The following is a 21,632-nucleotide window of genomic DNA, read 5'->3' as shown; positions in this document are numbered from 1 at the left end:
GCAGTTGATTAACCAAACTTTAATTCTCCTTTCAACTACCAGAAATTTTACCTTGTCAGAAAAATCTCTTTATTATTGTTTCTTTCTGTATGTCTGTAAACTTGAATTGTGCTATATCTGGAGCTGACAGAGCAGTGTGAATGCCTTCTAGAAAGTTCTTATTGAAAAAAGACAAAACCAAAACCAACCAAACCCCCCGAAAATAATAACAAAAAAGAAAAAAAAAAACAAACCAAACCAAAAAAATCCCACCCACCCTAGCTACAGCTGAAACACTGCACAGGCGTTATGAATTCAACTGTTATTGCTGTAAGCTTGAAAAATTGTCATAAATACAAATCTTTTTGCCTACACATGTTATCGAGTAACAGGCTTTTTTCAGGATTTTTTAATATTATAACAGCAACAGTGAGATTGGCTTTTCAGTTCATCTTCAGGCCAAAGAAATGGCTGAGAGTGTGAGAATAGGGTTTCATTACATGGACCAATTTCATGGTTGACTGTAGCTGACATATACATTTGAAATCTGCTCTTGTTTTCCTCAGGCAGTGTAGTCCTGCCCTCTTTCTTCTATCAAATTTACTTCTTAGTGAAACCTTTCAGCTTGCTGTGTCTGTAAAAAGGGGGATGTTGGTGGGTTAATTTTATACCACTTTAGTGCTTTGAAGTGGATCATTGAGAGGTCAGAGAAGTACCAAAGCAATGCAAAGTAGGAGCAACATTGGAAACTATGTTGTTGGCAATAATGTTTTGGAACATCTCAGTTGAATCGTAAAATACTACCTTAAGAGCTAACTTCCTCATGGATTATACAAAAACTTGGATTTCAGCTGTTAGTAAATTTTAAGGACGGTATTAAAGAATTTTGGATTTTAATGGTTAAGTACAGTGCTTCAGTAAGAACATTGAGAACTCATCAGTGCAACACGTCATCTCTTCTGCTATTCAGATGTAATTGCTTTCTTGCTGTTGGAGGAAGAAGTGGATGTGTTTTCCCTGATATTTAGTGCCATGCACACCTTCCCTAAAGATGAAGAGGTCCAGCAACATGGATGTAAAGCACTGCACAAACTTTTTGAGAAAGGTATGTACATCTTGTGGTTTACTAAATTAGAAAAATGCATGGGAGGGGACTGCAGATGTTTATTTGAATATAATAAATGACTCCTTGCATTCTAAATTATGTTTTATGTATTATATCTGTTCTTTGAGTTAGCACAAAGCAGGTTTTCCAAGTAATATCACAGGTTTTCTGAATTAGAGCAATGAATATGAAAATCAACATTCCTCTTTGTTTCTGACCCTAGAGTTAACTGAAAAGATGAGATTCAATGTTACGCAATAACACTAGAAAAAAGAATAGTTACATTTGATTTTAATTCTCAAAATCCATGATTGTTTATTTGAAGACTGGTAAATTTTAGTGACAAGTAAACAGTTCTAAATTCAAGCTAAATGTTTACACTTCAAAAAAATATGTGATTCTGCTTGACAGTGCTAAAAGATGAATATGTATCTGTGTATTATTTCAGTGTTTCTTCTGAGAAATGAAGTCAACATATATTGAATTTCTGCAAAATTATAAGGAACTGTGCATGCAATGGCCAGAAGTCCCTTTGTTGTAGCAGCCTTGCTTTGCATTGAGTTTCTTGGTTCAAAATAAATATTGAGAAATGCAGCCAAGTCCGCTGTACTCCTTTGCTTCAAAGATAGTCTCCATTTCTTCAGATTTGTTCTTTCTGGCACCATTTTATGTTGCTTTTTCTAAGTGTTCCTCTCTGTGTGCCTGCAATGATCTTCTGCATTCCTTCCCCTCTTCTACTCTCTTGAAATACTTTTGTCCTGCTGTATTTTCTCCTCAGTCTCCGTAAAAGTCTGAGCTTCTTAGATTTTTCTGTGCATGTTTTTAATAAGTGCCTGATTTTTACGGATCTACAGATTGCTTCATCTTCTTCTTGATGGCAGTGCTAATGTAACAAGTTTCTAGGCTGCCCCTTGCTATGTTTTCCTGCCTCTGAGCAACCTTGTCAGTTATTGTAATGTGAATGTTTGCTTAACTTTAGCTTGAACCAGATTCAAAAAGTGATTCTGCTTACAAAATTTAAAATGTGTTGTTCTTTCTCAACCTGGATCACTTCCCTTATCTGGTTCATTGCACGGCCACGCAGTTATGTCAGTACAAATAACAGAGGGCAGAGATAGAAAAACCTTAAGCCATTATTACAATGTAGGTAAGATATTATTAAAGCATGGCTGTAGTTTATGTGCAAAAACTCTATTAATCAAAAAAAAAAAAGTGGAAAAGTGAAACAAAATCATGGAGTATACAAAATGGCATTACATCAAATTGGTTTCACTGTAGGCTTTAGCCTCTCCACTTACATAATGTCTTGGTAAAGAACATCTGAAGTTAATTCTATGAAAAAAAGGCTAAAAGACTTCTTGTAAAATGCTGATTCACAGGGAAGCATTTAAAAGTTATAACTCATTTATATAAAGTGTAATAATAAGTCTCATGCTAGGTGTGTTTTGTTCAGCTGTCAAAGTGTAATCTGGAAAAAGGTCTTTATAAAGTAGGTCAATTTTCAGTAAAAGCAGTCATAACTGTGAAAGATGCTGTGTATGGAGAGTACCTTACTTTCTGTAAAAATAATTGTCTTTTCTCATGTTGTACCAGGATATGAATTATTTCCTCAAAACGTATTGTATCTCTCTTGCTTTTCAATTTAGTTCCAGAGGAGCAGCTGACTGAATTTGTTGAAAGCAAAGATCATATGATCATATTGAAAGTATTTAAAGAGTTTCCAGAGAAGGAAGAGGTGATTCTTCCTGCACTTTATTCATTACATTCCTTAGCTGGTCCATGTAAGTGCATTATTGGAAGTTATTTTTGATTCCTCATTTCCCATAGTGTACATCAGCTCACCTCAGTCTGCAGTAATCTTTTGGTGATTGTAAAAAAATCAGAACTTGCTGAGAGTTGCAGTCAAATCACTTTTCTGTTTTCTTTGGGAATTACCAATTTGTAATTTTTTGTGAGAACTTTTCATACTCATTCCTTCTGGTAAAACTGAAGTCTCTCATAAGGAACAGAAAGAGATTTTCTTCTGCTTGGAGTAAATGGTAACAAAGATGCTTGAAAATTAAGATGTATTCATTTACTTTATTTATCTTCAGTGAGTTTGGGTAGCAGGTAAAGAACACTGTTGGCAGAGACTGTTCCACAAGGGGAAAATTATCCACACAAATCCAGTGGCCAGGGCTGAGAAAAGGTATCTGGGCTCAGACATCCCCTCTAATCACTCAGTGATGGCTGTGATAGGGAGCACTGGTAGCACTGCATAGTGTCCTCAGTTGCTGTGCGGTAAGACTGAAAGAAAATGTCCACATTAGGTCTTGTCTTCTGATAACAACAGTCCCTGTTGTGGCCAAAATCAGATCCTCAGAAATGTGCTTGATGAGTTGTGTCATTTTGTAGACAGCAATTTGATCTTGTTGACAGAGGCAGCTCTTGTCAGCTTTCTGCTAGTAGATACAAACAAGCACAGAGCAGAGCCCTGCTCTCCGTGTTTTCCATGAAGTACATAATGTACTTTCGCAAATGTGATTCCTGACAAAGCCTTGCTCGTACGTCTTGTCTGGCTCTCTTTGAACTGTCCTGGCCCCATATATGCCACAAAACAAGAACAAGACTGGAGTGTCCCATGTTTCATCAGACTCCAAGCTATTCAGTTTCTGTTTCTCCAGCTTCTTGCTGTTCCAATTTTGTGTTTAAAAAGTGAAGTATTCCTTGAGCCAGAAGTAATTTTACCCTAGCCCAGAAGTTACTGCAATTTTCTAACACACAAAGTGTAATAAGGGCATGACGAAGACCTGGTGTAAAGTAGATATTTAGCACTCTCATTTGTGATAAAAGATTGAAAATAGTCAGAGAAACAGAGTTAGCTCACATGTGAATATGCAAAGTGAGGCTGCTTCTGCCAACGTTCATACTGTTATGACATTCTATAGTACCTGCAAGAAAATGTATTCCTTTAAGGCCTTTTGTTCCAGTGTGTGTGCTGTGAGAAACTGGAGGGTAAGAGTACAAGAGTTCTCAAATCTCAGTAGTTTTAATGGAATAAGAAAATGCTTTGCTGCTGACTGTCCTCCAAAGTCCACAGTGGGGTGATGGGTCACAGAAGGTTAGCCATCTCAATGGTAGTCATAGGCAGCCATCATGGCTTCTCCTCTGTTTAATGGGGAGTAAAAGGCACTTCAAGAGGAAATTTACCTGACCCTAAGAGAGGTATGTGTTACAGGTGGGATGAATCACCATATGGAGTGCTCAGATCTCTCCATCGATTGTTGTGAGAACCTAGGTGACCCAAGTTTTGTTGGTTAAGATTAAATGAGATCTATTTCACCTCCCTTTCTCTAGCTTGTGCTGGGAAACGGTAGTTCCTCACAGCTATACCATTCCTTGGTTCTTGCAGGATTTAAATATGCATTTAATTATGCTCTCTGTAGTAAACAATTTTGGATATTGTTTACTATATAATATTTACCAAGTGAGCTCTCGTGAGACTTCAGTTGGAGTATTGTGTGCAGTTCTGGTGTTCTCAACATAAAAAGAACACAGAACTGTTGGAACAAGTCCAGAGGAGGGCCACGAGGATGATCAGGGGACTGGAGCACCTCCTGTATGAAGACAGGCTGAGAAAGTTTGGGCTGTTCAGTCTGGAGAAGAGAAGGCTGCATGGAGACCTCAGAGCAGCTTCCCAGTATCGGAAGGGGTCCTATAAGGACAGGGGGTAATGGGTTAAAACTTAAACAGGGGAAGTTTAGATTGGATATAAGGAAGAAGTTCTTTACTGTAAGGGTGGTGAGGCACTGGAATGGGTTGCCCAAGGAAGTTGTGAATGCTCCATCCCTGGTGGTGTTCAAGGCCAGGCTGCACAGAGCCTTGGGTGGCATGGTTTAGTGTGAGGTGTCCCTGCTCATGGCAGGGGGGTTGGAACTAGATGATCTTAAGGTCCTTCCCAACCCTAACTATTCTATGATTCTATATCCAAAGACTATATTTGGGTATAGTCTTCTGAATATTTTAATATGTTTATAATTGTCATCTGTGAAATGATAACTTTACTGTGAAGTGATGCAATAGTATTTGTGGAACATACCTTTAAAAAGCTGTTCTTAGTTGAGAATGACATGAATAAATGGCTGTCATGTAAAAGCATTGTGATAGGTACCTTCCCCCTCTATCAAATAGAATGCTTCAGAAATGCTTCCCACTCGGCTTGCTTTTTTAACTTGCAGACCATCATTATTTAATATTCAGAAGATCTTCTGCTTTTAAAAATACTAATTATCTTTAATAATACAGCTGCGAATATTCTTCTTACATTGTCTACAGAAAAGCCAAGCTGTGAAAAGAATGATTAAGAGAGTTTATAGGCCTCAGGAGAGTCATGCCCTTGGAGTCAGTGACAGGACTTCTTTTAATTTGGGTCAGGATTTTGTCCAAGTTTTTTTGGGGTTCATATTCTGTCTCATACCCTGTATAGACATACTAAAAGGATGCTTTCATACTCTGTACTGCCATGATGCTGTTTTGCCTTAAATTACTTAATTGACTTAATACGTAATTACTTAAATTATGTGGTATCACTCTGTCCTCAGTAGGAAGGGATGCATTCTGTGCCTTTACTGGCTCATTGTGAACATTGTTTGTTTCTGTATCTGGCCTACATAATAAACAGTAAATAGTGATTCTGTGAAATACAGAATTTGCGCTCACTTTCAAAATATTGCAGGAGCATTAGATGGACTTCTCTGTAAAATTCTGTAGAATTAATTTAAATAGAATAACTTGCTAAGTTGCCCTGTAAAAAAAAAAAGAAGGAAAACTTAGGAAAGCATAGAATCATAGAGTCATAGAGTAATGGTTTGGGTTGAACAGGATTGAATCAAACAAATTACATTTATTAAAAAAGGTAAATTATTTCTTAATTATATCTCCACAGGAATATTACAGAAATACTATAAAATGTTTACCTGATCACAATCACGTTATAAGCACCATTTACAAGATTAAATTAATATTTGTGAGACAATTTGTTCTGTTTTAAGAAAACAGTTACATAAGAATGTTCTGGGGAGGTTTCTGTTACATGGCCTGGTATCGAATGGAACATATTAATGAGTGGTAATATAAGACTGTGAACTTCATGAATTATTTCTAAGTGTTGGTAGTCATTAAAGTCTTCTATGGCAATACCAAGAAAAAAACAAATGCCACTTTTCTCTCAAGTTACAAAGCAAAAGCTGAAACATAGGCCCAGTTTTCTAAATAGATTAAGTGAAGTCTGAATTAGAATCCAGTCAACATGAGGGGTTTTTTTCTTAAACAATTTTTGTTTCTGTTTCATTCTTTAGGCAGCAATGTTGAAGTGCTCATGTCTGGAAATGTTCGCTGCTACAATGTTGTAGTGGAAATGATGAAAAGTTTCCCTGATAGTGAAACAGTTCAGGAAGTGAGTTGCTGTTTGTTGCATAAGCTTACCTTGGGTAAGTTCACAAAGTTGTTTATAGTCAGCTTACTGTGACTGTGTAAGAGTTGGAGTTAACTGACAGCAAGCATTACAGGCCATGAGTACTGCTATTCCAGCTAATCCTCAGAGAGGTAAGCAGCTCTTTGTCTCTAATGATGTAAACATACTGAGGTAGCTGGCCACAGTCAATATGGTATCTTTTTGTGTTAAACATTAGTAACAATGCCAGAAGCTGCCATAAAAGACCTGACCAGGGTAAAAAAAGTGAGACAAAGAATGGGTGAAACACAAGATGGGAAAAAAAGTGAGACAAAAGAATGGGAGAAGCAAAATATGAGAATAGGGAGATCAGTAGACCCCATTCTGTTTAAAGTTACTATATAAGGGAAGAAAATTCCTTCTAAATTTCTTTTTTTGAAGTGGCAACACTGAGTGTGTGAGAGACAACTGGTCCTGCAGAACTACCTGGGAGGTATTCTTGGGAGACTGTGGTTTTCCTCCTTACAGTGCATTTACCTTCGGAGACATATGCTGCATTGCTACCCAGCTATGGTGCCTGTCTTGGGGTCTCATGTGCTGCAGCAGTGAAAGAACCCCTGGTCCCTGGACTTCCTTTGGCTTGGGCAAAAGTACTTTGGTTGTCTGGGCTTACACGAGCTAGTGTCACATCAAGAGAAATGATGGCAGTGTCAGAAAGGGATTTATTGTACCTTCTAGAAGCTCTCTACTCTCTCTTGGTCCTATAATAAGCTGATCTGAGCAGTTGCCAAGGATGGCAAAATAGGATGTTCAAATGAAAATACATGTTTTTCCCCCTGCTGCATACAAAAACACTGAGTAGATGCCTGAGGATTTGCCACTTCATGCCAGATTCTTCTTCATCAAGGACTTAGCCAAGGTCTTTCTCATGAGTTGAATTTCCCAATTTTTGCAGGTGGTGGCCTGAAGCCACTGCAGATGTTGGTGCCAGTGCATAACTCCCCTTAGGTCATCCTTTTACCCTCTCTTTCCACTTCTTCATGCAGATATTGTAGAAAATACAGATCAAACTAGACTGCATCCCAGAGCAGCTTCCAGTTCCCCTTCAGAAAGCCAAACAAAAAATTTCAAGAAAATATGATGGTCACTGAGGGGGGATTTGCAGGTTTTTGGCAAGAGGCAGTGTTACCTTTGAATGGTTTCCTGTGCTAGACTAAATGCAGATAGGCAGAGAAAGCGAGCACTTGTGGGGATGCAGCAACATGTTGACATGCCTTGATCTTGCCCTAAGTGCAACTTATGTGGAGCCTGGTGTCAGTCACATGTTTGTCATGTATGCTGACGAACATGACCAATGGTGGCAGTAAAGCAGCCACAAGATCCAATTCTTCTTTCAGCATAACGAATGTCTTTCATCTTAATAAAAAGCCACTTCAGGAGAGTTATGGGAAGAGGTGTGCGCAGCAGATGTGAAATTGCTAGGTGCTCTTGGAAATAATCTAGAAGATATCCATATAGCCAGTGTGGCTTCTCAAATTATTCTGATAGACACTATCTTTTAAACCCATGTTAACTGGCAGTGTTAAGTAAAGTCAGGATCTACTGGTTTCCAAAATCACTGTCATGTGTTCTTGCTAATCTGGTAATGACCATTCTGACTTGACTTTGATCAAAATTTAACTGACTGATACCTTTTTTGCCAGCCACAAGTCCAGTATAGTTACTCATCACATAGTCTAAGACTATCAATTTTGTAACATATTTACACATTCTAATGAAGAATTAAACAAAAACATTTCCATTAAAATATGGCAAGAAACAGAAATGCTGATATAACATGACCACACTACTACAGGCAGGGTTAGAAGAAAAATACTCTTTCCAGTCACACTTGTAATAAGTGTTAAGGCCAGAGTTTTAGAATGATTAGTCTGGAAAGGACTTGGCTTAAAATCTGATGTTGAGCATTCTATTAACTTGGTCTAATTGAACCAAATCATAAAATACTAGGAGAGTTACTTATCTTCTTGTGAAAAACTGAAGCTAGTCAGTGCCTATAGGACTCAGGACCAGAACAGAGGGAAATAAATTAGGTTAGCTTTTCTTCTGTATGTAGTTATATTTTTGATGCTCAAATATGGGAGAATTTTTAATTTCGTACCTCATCTGAAGGGTTTGAGAAACACTGATACAGATTTGAATTCAACCTTTTACACTGCTAGTATGATTTTCATTTTTGCTAATCAAGAATTAAAACCAAATATCAAAATAGAAACCATAGCTATTGAACTATTTTACAAAGTGAGTGTTGCTGTATTATTTTGTGCGTGCTACTTGTTTTTACAACTAATTGGAAAGTTATTTTCATTTGCTTGCTTTTTGCAAAATTCTTTATATTCAACCTATGTTATAAAATATTGTACAGCCTATAATAAAAATTAGGCTTTGAATTAGGCATTTATCATTAAAGGGTAGCTCTTTCTACTATTTCAGAATATATATATATTCTGTATTTGTAATGCTGACCTTGGTCTATTTAATGAGGAGGACAAAACCAGAGAATAAATCACAGTTAAACCACTTGTTTGATAGGATAAAACAAATTATTGCAGAAATTCAAGACCAGGAAGCGTTTGCTTCTTGGCAGGAAGCCTGTAAGTGATACACTGACTATATTTTTCCTATTTTGATGACAATTCGCACTTCATTTTGCATTCAACCTAAGCCTGTTGTAAAACAAAAAAAAACCACAAAGAATTTAGATCCCAATGCTTTTTATTCTTGGCCTCTTTCTGCACAAATAAAACATTGTTATGTAAAGGCCTGCAATAAGAAATCTAATGTTTGCTACAAAATTTCAGCATTGTGTGCTGAGAAAGTTACGTTAAAGGCATGCAAAGCTCTAGATATGTGTTTATATTCATTTACATCTTATGTATTTTCAGAAAATTTTTTCAATATCCTGGTATTACATAAGGTTCCAGAAGTCATTGTGAAGGCTGTTAAAACGTATCCTGAAAATGCAAAGTTACAAGCTGCAGCTCTCAGTTGTTTAGCTCTTCTGAGTGAGTAAATCTCTTCCTAAACACATAAATAATTTTATTTATCTGTCCACTTGGTTTTTTGTTTTTTTTCTTTTATACTGGTAGTTTCCTGTAATCATTTTGAACTCTATTTCTTTAACATGAAGGCCTCAAGCAGGGTAGTTTTCAGAGAGCTGGATTTTCTACATGCTTACAGTTTGTTGGTTTACTCTGACGTGGCTGTGTTCATATCGTATGCCCAACATCTTCACAGTGTTCAGAGCTTGTAAGTTATGTTGACAGGTCTTAACAAAGCAATCTGTTTTTTCATAGGCAAATATTGGATAATCCCTACTTAACATAAAATCTCTAGATAACACTAATTTGATTCTGTGTTTGCCGTTTATGACAGTAATCACCATACTGTGGCAGTTGATAACACCAAATCAGTGCTTGTACTTGAGTCCTGAAATCAATTAAAAGATTTAAACTTTTCCTTGTGTACACTCCAGATATTATTTTGAAACAGAAGTTGATTAGCTAGTGGCAAAAAGCTAGGGATTTGATCCTCTTTGTCTTTGAGTAATTGTTCCAATACATAAGTCAGTAGAATAGCAAAGATTAGAAGTCAGTACAACTCCAGGAAGCCTCAGACATTATGGTCAGTGTTGATACTTTTTTTACTTTTTTTTTTCTCTTAAATGCTGAAAAATTGCAGGTATTAAATGATTTCTTTGAAATTCTGTTGCACACTGTGGGGCCAGGTATCTCTCTGCAATTTGAATTTCATTTTTTAATGGCACTTTCAGAGTGTAAATGGCTCTATGATAAGTGGTTACATACGAAAATGAATCACAGTTACATTTTATGTCATGGTATTCTTTATGTAAATGCACAACAAAAAATAGGATATGCAGGTCTTTTCAGAGGCTGAGCATTGACTGACCTCTATGTACCTAATCCACTGCAGCATAATTAAAGTTTTTAGTCCCTTTATAATCTAAAAGACCTTTTTCGAATCTGTCATAGAGTTTATGTCAAAAGCCTTCTCCCATCCCAGAAGAGACTGATCCTCCTGCTGAATTTCACACACAGGCAGCGTGAGCTGAGTTAAGACATAAATGTTTTGTTTTCACAATAAGAGTTTATTGTAGATAATTTATATTTCAGCTGAAACAATATTCTTAAACCGAGACTTAGAGGAAAGAAAAGAAGAGGAGGAAGAAGAAAAATTATGCTGGTTGGAAGCATGTTACAGAGCATTAGAACTGCACCGAAAAAACACAGATGTGCTGGTGAGAATTTCAGGATGATGGGGGTATGGAAAGACTGCATTACACATTAAATAAAAAGTTTGGTAACTTCACTTTCTTCTGTATGTCCTCGGTAAAACAAGGTTGTAAGGACTGGATTAGATTTAAAGTAAATCATACCTTCTTTGCCTTTCTCACCTTTCTTCACCTCAGCTGGTTTCAGTTACTCCTGTGGACTAAATGCGTGTAGTTACAATGAGGTTTGTTACCTGCAACTTTGGCCACCCGAAGTTTGTTGTTTATGTAGCTCCCCTATATGCAGTAGCAAAACACAGGCCCATCAACCAAAGAATTCATCTCTGCCTAAAATAGATATCAAAATGCAAATCAAATAATAATAATATGGCACATGTTTGTAACTCAATCCTATCCCAGCTAGAAAGACTGTGACAGTCCACGTCTTACTGTATTTCTATGTAAAGAATCTTGTACCATTGTCATGGACTGAAAAACAGTCAAACCTTTTAATTTTTTTCTATATATTTTTGATATTTTAAAGGGATATTTTCTTAATCCTTTTGTCTCCTCTGGTTTATATTTAGGAGGCCGCATGCTGGGCTTTGAAAAATCTGTTTCTGTATCAACGCAACCTTCATGAGAAGATTGGAGATGGAGATAATCAGTCAGTGTTGATATCTTGAACTGTAATTTGGCAAATGGAAAAAACGAAAGCCTACTATTAGGCCATGTGGGGTCTCATGTTTCAATTATTTTTATTTTCTTTCTTGTTTCCTGATGTATGATGGAATTAATGGTGATCAACAACACTTGGGAATGTTTCTTTCTTGAAAAGTGTGCTAACCTTGACTCAAGCAAAGTTGCTGGTGTCTTAACAAAGGGTCAGAACACAGTCTAATAGAACTAATCTTTACAGCTCGCAAGGAATTTCTTCTTCAGTTGCAACAATGATGGGGAGGATTAACGATTGTAAGAAAATAGAGAAGATTGAGATATCTAGTACATAAGGAATATGGAAAAGCAGTGCTCATTTTCCAACAAACCAGCAGAGCATAGTAAAGGGGGTGCTGCCTCATCAGGGAGAATCTAAGCATGGATAAGACACAGACTTCTGTTTTACCTAAACTGTTTCTCAGAGTTGCTTAGAATTTTACTCATTTGGATTTTAGTGACCCTGTTGTGTACTGCATTCTCGACCCCAAGTCTCTTGGAAAACATGATTCAGAGTAGGCTAACATGCACAGTTTGCAAAGGGCTTTCTGTCAGCTCTTGCTCTAGAAGCATATTAGAAGCTGAGTACAATCACTGAAAATTTAATAATGTCACTTAATACTTTCTTAGGAAGCTAAACTGCAGTTAGAAAATAACCGCTGTAATATTGTCAATGTGCAGTGATTTGTTTCTCTCTGTGAAAGGTTCCCAATAGACAGAGCGGTGATGCTTTCCATGCTGATGCACTCCTCTTCAAAGGAAGTGTTTCAGGCAGCTGCTAGTACCTTGGCCATTTTATCACAACAAAATGGTAAGAGAATTTAATTACCTTTACTTTCTAATTCAGCAGAAAGTTATTGCTGTAATATTTAAATACTATTTATGAATAGTATTTATGAATAGTTTTATGAATGCAGTATTCCCTGTGCTTAGAATATTACGCAGTTGTTTTTAGTAGGAAGTTCATTCCTTGAGTTGAAAAAGCTATTGTTGGCTAGTATCAAAGAAAGTCTGTGGAAATAAAGAGCTGTTTGCGAGTTTTTGTGTTGCAATTGCAGTTCTTTGGAGCAGGAGACCTGAAAGAGTGTGTTCTCTTTGTATGCTTGAATAAATACCATGTATTTGAATTTCAAGAGCAGCATTTGTTGAAAATCACATGAATAAGGATTACAGCCTGACAAATACCATTTTCTTGCTTAACACAGGGGATTTGAGCAGTCCTGTTGACTTCAGTGAATCAAATTGTGCATAGAAAGTTAAGCATGTGCATAACAGTTTTCAAGATTGCTTTAGCCCCAATTGTGTCCTTAACGTGGTTTCTTGTTCCAGTTTGCAGACCCCTTCAAAATTTTTCAGTGGAGATGTGGACCCCTGGGTAGAGTATTTAAGCCTACTGACAGTTGGCCTGTTTTTATTAGATACCTTTCCCAGAACCCTTTGAAATGGTTATGGACCTCAAGTGGTTTGTAGACTGCACATTGAAAACCACTGGCTAGATAGGAAGAAAAAGACTAGCGGTTAATTACTGTTCTCTAGGTGAGAAGGCATTGTTTTATCACTAGGTTACTGAGCCATCCCCGTACATGAAACCTCACAATGAAAAGATTTTGTAGTTATTTATGAGATAAATATGTGTTTGTTGAGAAATAGATCTCATAAATGTGTGCATACTGTTATAGTATACTATATGAGGTACTTTTGTCAAATGTTACTGGCAAGTGATTCCCTTTGGAAATCTAAAGCAAATTTTTGTCTTTTTTTCTTTCCTTTTCTTTTTTTTCTCATAGATGAATGTGCTTATATCAGAAATGAGAAACATAGAACTGTAGAATTGTTTGGGTTAGAAAGGACCATAAAGATTATCTAATTCCAAACCTGCTGCCGTGGGGCCCTTCCACTAGAGCAGATTGCTGTAAGCCCTGTCCATCCTGGCCTTGAACACTGCCAGGTACAGGCAGCCACAGCTTCTCTGGGCAACGAATATGAGGGCCTCACCACCCTCATAGTGAAGAATTTCTTCCCAATATCTAATCTAAATCTACCCTCTTTCAGTTTAAAGCCCTTCCCCCTTGTCCTGTCACTACATTTTCTCTTAAACATAAAGCAGCATAGTAAAACCCTCTGGCACCAGATTTGCTTGTATTAGCAGTTTGAAGTATATACATTGACCTGGGAATGTCAATAATTGGTAGTATTTACCATGATAATGTAGAATACTTTTATAATGTTCTAAGCTGTATTAGTTACAGTTATAGCTACAACACGTGCTGGGGTATTTAATTTTTAAAAAAAAAGACTTAACAGTAAATTGAGTTAATAAATTTAATTTTTGAAGCATTATATTTGAAGCTAGAAGGTTTTTCACAGCTTTGAATTCTAGCTTTCATAGAATCATAGAATCATATCATAGCTAGGGTTGGAAAGGACCTTAAGATCATCTAGTTCCAACCTCCCTGCCAGGGGCAGGGACACCTCACACTAAACCATGGCACCCAAGGCTCTGTCCAACCTAGCCTTGAACACTGTGAGGGATGGAGCATTCACAACTTCCCTGGGCAACCCATTCCAGTGCTCCACCACCCTAACAGTAAATAACTTCCTCCTTATGTCCAGTTTGAACTTCCCCTGTTTAAGTTTGAACCTGTTACCCCTTGTCCTATCACTACAGTCCCTAATAAAGAGTCCCTCCCGAGCATCCTTATAGGCCCCTTTCCTACATGATTGCAGAGTGCAATTAAGAGGAAAAGTTTTGTAAGAATAAACATTTTTGAACCTAGAAGTAAAGCTGTACATTCTTCTTCCCTTAACTTTATGTAAGTAAGTATAGTAGATGTACTTAAACTTGCTAGACATTCGGGAATTATTATGCTTTTGATTAAGCTATGGAAACAGAAGTCAGCTTCAGCTCAAGCTGTTTCCCATTCTGATATGTACTTATAGAACATGTGTGGTTGGTGGGGCAAAAAAATCAAAAGGAGGAAAAAAGTTAGCAGTTCTGTTGTTTTTTAGAACTACACATAAAGTGGGGGAGATTTACTTATATGATGCTTGCATTTTTGTGTTGTAGTAACTATTAGGAAGACACTTCTGGCGAAAGGCATACATATGAATATTTTGGATATAATGAGGAAACATCCATATTCTCCTGAAGTGGCTGAAAGTGCCTGCAGAATTCTGAATCATGTTTTTGAAGGAAGGTAGTATACTTAAAAACACATGACCACTTCCAAAGTAAAGGTTTGTTTCGTTGATATTAAAATTGACCACAGGCTGACAGACCTGTTCAAGCCATTGGATTTTGTAATCCCTACAGCCAGACGCCAGGTGGATATGCGTGGGGATCTGTATGTGCTTCCCTTCGTGGTTACTGAGCAGTGAGGTTGGAATAGACTATTGCTAGGTGGTCTCCCCTCCTCTTAGCCACCCTGAATTTCAGAGCTAAGAAATTTCCCACAATATTAGCTGTGATAATTAAAAGAACATTGTGTTAATATTACTTTTCTCTTGGCTTCTGAAAGTGCTTCATAACGTGACTGGAAAATCAAGCTTGTGACCCATAAATACTGGTATACAGGGTGGGAATGTGATTCCAAGTGTCTTGCCAAGTTTTTCCAGCCTTCCTTGAAACTTTTATATATGCTAAGCTGTCTGTGAAAAAAATCGCAAATTCAAGATATAGTCACAGATTTTTTATGAATAATTCAGTTTTAGACAAAAGAAAATCTCAAAGCTTCCATAAGCATGTTCATGGGAATAAAAAGTATTATAAAATGAAAACATAAAATAACCTTAAAAACTAATCAGAGGTCTTGGAATGCTGATGACATTGAGATTGTTTTTTTTTTTATTTCAAGATTAGAACCTAACATGTTTGATATTTTTCTGCTTATTCTCCAAATATCTCACAATTAATGAAAATAATACATTTGCCATGTCAAAGGAAACCACCATAGTTGAATATATATTTCGTAGCTCAGACCAGGTTTGCAGTGTTCTAAAGAATTATCCCACAGTGTTAAGGAAAGAAATACATGCGAAATTTAGAAATGCATTCTTTTCATTGATTTTAAGAACAATATTTTCAGCTTCCCTCATCTGGATATAATGACAGTAGCTGGATCAGAAGTTGTAAAAGCCATGAGGAAACATGAAAAATCACTCTGTGTACAGCTGGAAGCACTTCGAGTCCTTTTACACTTTATGATGCCAGGTAAGTCATCCAAAAAAGATACACCAAATCAGAAAATAGAATTAGATAACTGAGGTTTAGTCCTTCTTATCTAATGATACAGCCTTTAATGGAACTTCACGAAATTTACTGGTGTTATGTAAACAGCAGAGAGCAGCTGTAACCCTTTAGGAACATACAAGATGGAGAAAAATTTTTGAGGTATTGAAGGTAACAGACCAAAATTATCACTGCTGGATTTCCCTTGATTTCATCAGTGCAGAGTTAGTCTATTACTTCTAAGGAACTCATGGAATGAATGTGGAGCTATCACTGTGTGTATTTACAACCATTTAAGAGCAAACAGTGATTAGGACATCCACACCGTTGTACCACAAAATACAATTGTTGTAATAGTATCTCTTGAAAGGAACATAAAATTTGACCTCTGATATCAAAAAAAAAAAGACAATGATTTAAAGATATGAAATATACTGTTACATACTATTTTTTTACAGAAAGGGAAAAGCCAAACTGGCTAGCTTAGAAATTACTTTAAAAAAAAACCAAAACAAACCTTTAAAGGGAATCTAGAGTGGGGGAAATACGTTCTTTTTTAGTTCTGTACCTTTCACAGAATTTAGGGAAAGTTTTAAGTTTTATTATCAGCTTACTGCTGTATATCGTGCTTTTTTTCTCTCTGATATTAAGTGTGATAGTACAGACATGGGCACTGATTTTTTTTTTCAGAACAACTTTTTGCAAGTATCTCTTAGCAGTTTTAGTTGAACATTTACAAAACCAGCAACTCTGAAACTCTTAACTAGCCTAATACATAAACTGACTGCAGGTTTTCAGTTTCCTTCTATTTGAATTCTAATCCTAATATTTTATATTTTTTTTATTATTAACAGTAAGATTAAGACTTGATGAATGTAGTGTAACATGTAGGCAAGGCACTTTTTGTTTGCCAGTATCCTGGAAATGAGACCCTTCTGAAGTGTAATCAGAGTGCCAGCTGGTTGTTGGAACTTGCAGGTTAATTAGGGAATAAAATGTAATTCATGGGGGAAATAGTAATTGGAACAAATATGAATGCTGAAGTGACTTCTAATGGATTTCTGGGCACTTTCTGTAGTGCCACTTGACTGCAATGCTAATAGCTACTAGAAAGGTAAACGTGAAAGACCTTTCTCTGTTGTTTTATTTGTACTCACCTTCCACTTAACGTCATGTGTGGGTAAAATTTGGCCTACGATGTGCTGCCAAGTGAGAAAGGGCAACTGGTATATATAGCTTCTCTGTAATGTCTCCTATCCAGAAGGAAGAGGCATTCTGAAGCAGGTATCAGGAACACCAAGAAATGCCATAGACTGAAAAAAAAAATAAACTTGCAATATACATTAGGAAACATTATTTGGCATGATTCTGCATTTTCACAGTAAGCAGTGAGCAAATATATGGTGAAATTGTCATTTCAAACACAATGTCCTCACATTACAGTGTAAATCTGGAGGGACTCCAGTATCTGTAACAACAGCATTCTGAAAACGTCATAGGATCTGAAATATGCCCTCTGAGTCCCCTCTGTGTTCAATTTGTTCTACTGGGTTAATACTACTGGGTTAGTACTAGGGAGAGTATTCAAGCTGTTCTCTGATGAAGGCTGTTTTCCATTGTTGCAGATACAAGGAATGAACACCAGAATGGTTCTTCCAGAGATGGGGGAGATGCTGCTTTTGCACTTACAATAAAAGTCATTAAAAGCCAGTGTCTGTTGGAGGGAACTCATTCGTTGGTGCTTAATGCTTTGAACAGGGTATAGTTAAAGCTTTATTCTAATGGATTATGTCACTGTTTTGCACTTGCAGTGGTGAATCATCTGTAAGTTTTAGATCTGCGTTGATTTTCCTGTTGATTTGATACAATTAATCTTAACTCCTGGGTTTCATTTCTTGTTTGGGGTTTCTTACTTTTTGTTTTGGAGTGTATGAGATGATCCCTTAAACAGGAATTCTAAATGATATTTATAAAAACAAGGCACTTTTTTTTCCCCCCAAGCATCCTGAATGCTCTTTCTGACCCAGTTGGTTTGTGTTTTGCGGTACTACTTCTATCAATCAGAAGGGCTAGAAATTAACACATTTTAATGAAAAGATAAAGGAGGAATAAGCGGAAAGATGGGCATAACTCCACTGAAATAATTTCATAGACTTACAAGTCACTGTATCAGCTATGCACACTTTCAAATCCAGGCCTCATCTAGGTTTCCTCCATCTAAAAGTGGGGAAAATTGGGAAAAACTGTCAAAAATAACCTGTTGAATTGCTATATAACTGAACCTAAAACTTTGAAAATCTTGATGGGGTGTGGTAATAGGTATGTTGCTTCATATTTTTTTCTTCTAATTTTTTTTCCAGTTAGTACCATGTTTATCCGTTGTGCTGGTCCTTAAAGAACCCCATTTATGTTCCTTTTTTAACCACAAAGGAAGTACATTTTCTCACTTTCCTTGTCCTAGCAAAATGGTGTGAACTTGTGAATGGTTGTATTGAAACTTCGAGGGGGAAAAAAGCCCACTCTCCATTACAAAACTCCCTAGGAAATGTTTCCAGAATCAAAGGTGAAAATCCAGGGAGGTTATGAGCAGCTGAAACTGATAGTTGAAAAATAAACATTTTTTAAGTTGTGATTATTGTAATTTATTGTTACATCTACTGTAATTTCTCATACTTTAAGAAAAATTGCTTTTTCTTATAGAACAGCTTTAAGAACAAGCAGCTCTTCTGTTGCCATTGTAAGCAGAAAACCTTGATCTCATTTTATGTTCATTTCTCCATTAGTTTATTGGAAATCCTAGCATTCAGAAGTGTGGATTAAAACTACTTGCTTCTGTAGCTGAGTGCACTGGTGCACTAGAAATTTTAACCCAGCAAGGAGCTACTGACACTGTACTTCACACCCTACAGATGTATCCAGATGAACAAGGTAAAGAAGGTATTATGTTAGTAGTATGTGAATGACATAGTAGGAGGGGTGATTAACTTATAACTATAACTTATCTATTACTCTCTTCAGTATTAATGTGATGTAGGCTACATGGCAAGAAAAGGCTGCAGAACTGCACAGTCCTCAGGTTCATCTACCCTATAGTTACTCCTGGCCCTGTAATAGCTTATCCAAATAATTTTCTCAAATATTAGAAATATAACACTACTTAGGTCATGGGTTTATTCCACTGAGAATGACTGAATAAGCAACATTATTAATAGGTATTTTTTTCTTCTAGACATACAGTGTTTAGGTTTGAGTCTTCTACGCTCTTTGATTACAAGGAAGACTTTGTGTATTGCGACTATGCATGTCCTGTCAACAATTCTGGTTTCTACTCTGCGACGATTTAAAGAGGTCACTGAAATCCAGATGCATGTATGTGTTATTTCTACGTACAAAGATAAAAGTCAAAGGCAAAAACTTGGGAAATTATTTTAATGTAGTTGTATTTTAAATATAATTCCTTATTTTAGTTACTTCCTTTATTGCCATTACTACTTTAGTATAAGCCTTTTTTAATCAGTATGTTTGCCGTAGAGATGATTTTCTTGGAGGCATATATTCAATCCAGAATACATAACCATAGGTTTAGGTGTTAGTATCGAAGACTCCTGAGGTCTGCAAACTAGAACAAATTTCTCAGTTCATCATTCAGTCAAACTGTAACGATTTAATGAACTAACTGTCATTATAGTATTGATTGCCCTTCTTTGAAAAGTAATGTAAAATAACTTAGTCCTAGCCCTGTCACTAGCAATAAACTTGGTGTAGGAATGCTGTATTTAAGAAGGATATTATTGGAATACTGTCTCAGACTTTGGATGTACCCATGAATATGGGAGGAGAGTTCTTACTCTGTCTGCAAGCACACGTTCAGTCCTCCTCTTGTGCGAGTTCTGTTTCTTCTGCTTCAGAAGCTTTCCCCATTTATTGCCAGTTTCATCTTTTCTAGCGGAATGGAACTTGCCTCTGAGATCAGCTTTCTATGAGAGTTTCTGTATTTCTGTTTCAGATCAACGTGAAAACATCCCAAGTCCAGCCTCCCTTCTTTACGCTGTTTTTCCCCCAACCCTTCCAAGTTCAGCTGAGCAACCAATATAAAGAGAAATCAAAATAGTATGATGGAATAAGGAAGTTACCTAAAGGGATTTAGTCTTAAGAGTCCCTAATTTACCCAGTCCACCCTTCTAGGAGAACCCTACTTGTAGAATTGTGGGATAATTTTGTATTTCTTTTTAGTTTTTAGATACATCTATTGCATTTTGCATTTAGACTGTGTGTTTTTCTCACATTCAAGGGTTACAGAGCAACACACTGTGACAGGCGGTGCATCTTTATCCCATATCCTTAGGAGGAGATTGTTTCCTCTGTACGTTTTCAGGAAATCACGAGTGCATTTGTCACTGCCAGGCAGGATGTTGCCAGATATTATGGTGCATAATTTGGCTTTTCAAAGCGTCAGTTAATATCTGCTTAAGTGAGTCAGCTAAACATGCATGAAACTATAAACTCAGAGACACCTGGTGGTTTTGCCTTCTATCCTGATATTCTCCAGTTGGTGAATTATTGCATGTTTAAAAACAAAACAAAACAAAAAATTAAAACACATCTTTTGGTTGAAATTTGATTTTGTTGCATGGCCTGTTCTAAAATGACACTTTTTACCACTGTACTTATTTCAGTCTTCTCATTATATTTTTAGGGATTTCATGCAATCCTGTCAATTCTTGGCTTGTCACCTTGTTTTGCAAAGCTTCTGGTACATGAATCATTTGACACAGTCATTTTCTATCAGATGTCTATGTGTTTCACGGACAAGAGAGATCGACAGGTATCTTCTCTCTTTTGACAGCTCCACAGTTGAAGAAGTTTGGTGATTTTTTTTCTCCTAACTTTGATTGTTTGTCTTCCCATTCAGTTTCAAAGCCTGTGTTGTAAATGTTTTGCTAAAATAGCTGAAAATGATGATTTAAAAAATATGATGCTGGAAAAAGCATGTACCGAGTACAATAGTATTATGGCTGAATGTTTACTTCTACTTGGAGCTGATATTAATAAGAAGACAAAGACAAACTCTTTGATCTATCAGGTAATATATGGGAATATATAGTTTTATTGCTTTAAAATTTGTGCTTTTGTGTTCCTTTCTCTTTTCATGTAAACACATATTTGGCAGAACTTTGCACCAATACCCAGTGTAGTCTAACTGTGACTGGTTTGGTATTAACCATTGCTACTCACAGTGACTACAGACTCAACCTGATGTTCATTGAAACACCCTTCACTTTATTGAAACTCACAGGTTCACTCACACCTAGAATATGCCCACAAGGCCGGTTCAGTTCTGGTACAAGTTCACTTTAAAGTCCCTGCTTTCTGATTGTTTACCCTGTTCACATGCAAACCTGGATTCAATTAGGTACTGATTTAACATTAGCTTTGGCTTATTTTTGAGGCAGAAGACTAGAGCTCAAGCTTTGCAAAGTCCCAGTCAGTTTTTCTGAACTAATCAGGCATAGGTAGCATCAAGCCCATTAGAGCCCAGTCCATGAGTTGATATTTCAAATTCATCTTTCCAAGCTCTGTGAAGCTAAGTACAGATGGGCCAGCAGGCAGCACTGTGCAAAGATAAGTTTCAGTGTGCTTAGTCCCACTCTGTTCTAGTCCTGCAAAGAAGACTTCACCCAAAATGGCTTTGTCTGGAATGGTGGATTTGGTTTTCTTTTACTTTGTGTTGAGCCTAAACATTAATATAGTCAGATTTTGTGCTGATTTTACTGTTCTGGTTAGATTTCGTAATATTTATCAACACAACTATAGTAATATAACATCTTGGAATGCCTGCAGTCACACTAGCTGCAGTTCCATGGTCTGTCCAGACAGTTGCCAC

At 36.8% G+C, this 21,632-nt stretch overlaps 1 protein-coding gene across 3 annotated transcripts in view; it reads left to right on the top strand.

Annotated features, from left to right (window-relative positions):
• Nucleotides 1–21,632, top strand: part of LRRK2 (leucine rich repeat kinase 2) — a 70,460-nt gene that overhangs the window by 10,016 nt on the left and 38,812 nt on the right. For 2 of the 3 annotated variants that reach the window (XM_057417788.1, XM_057417787.1), the window contains exons 5-18: nucleotides 950–1,084; nucleotides 2,731–2,865; nucleotides 6,421–6,552; nucleotides 9,461–9,580; nucleotides 10,709–10,833; nucleotides 11,394–11,473; nucleotides 12,225–12,331; nucleotides 14,588–14,717; nucleotides 15,606–15,730; nucleotides 17,374–17,507; nucleotides 18,532–18,676; nucleotides 18,978–19,117; nucleotides 20,445–20,573; nucleotides 20,661–20,831. In XM_057417788.1, coding sequence (XP_057273771.1) covers nucleotides 950–1,084; nucleotides 2,731–2,865; nucleotides 6,421–6,552; nucleotides 9,461–9,580; nucleotides 10,709–10,833; nucleotides 11,394–11,473; nucleotides 12,225–12,331; nucleotides 14,588–14,717; nucleotides 15,606–15,730; nucleotides 17,374–17,507; nucleotides 18,532–18,676; nucleotides 18,978–19,117; nucleotides 20,445–20,573; nucleotides 20,661–20,831 — 1,808 coding nt within the window. The other variant, XM_057417789.1, reaches the window with a different exon arrangement.

Source organism: Pezoporus wallicus, unplaced genomic scaffold (genome assembly GCF_028554395.1).
Source record: "Pezoporus wallicus isolate ANWC-B61680 ecotype Strahan unplaced genomic scaffold, APGP_CSIRO_Pwel_v1 contig_5542, whole genome shotgun sequence".
NCBI classification, from domain to species: Eukaryota; Metazoa; Chordata; class Aves; order Psittaciformes; family Psittacidae; genus Pezoporus; species Pezoporus wallicus.
The sequence above is the reverse complement of the archived record's forward strand: the minus strand, read 5'-3'. Positions and strand labels throughout refer to the sequence as shown.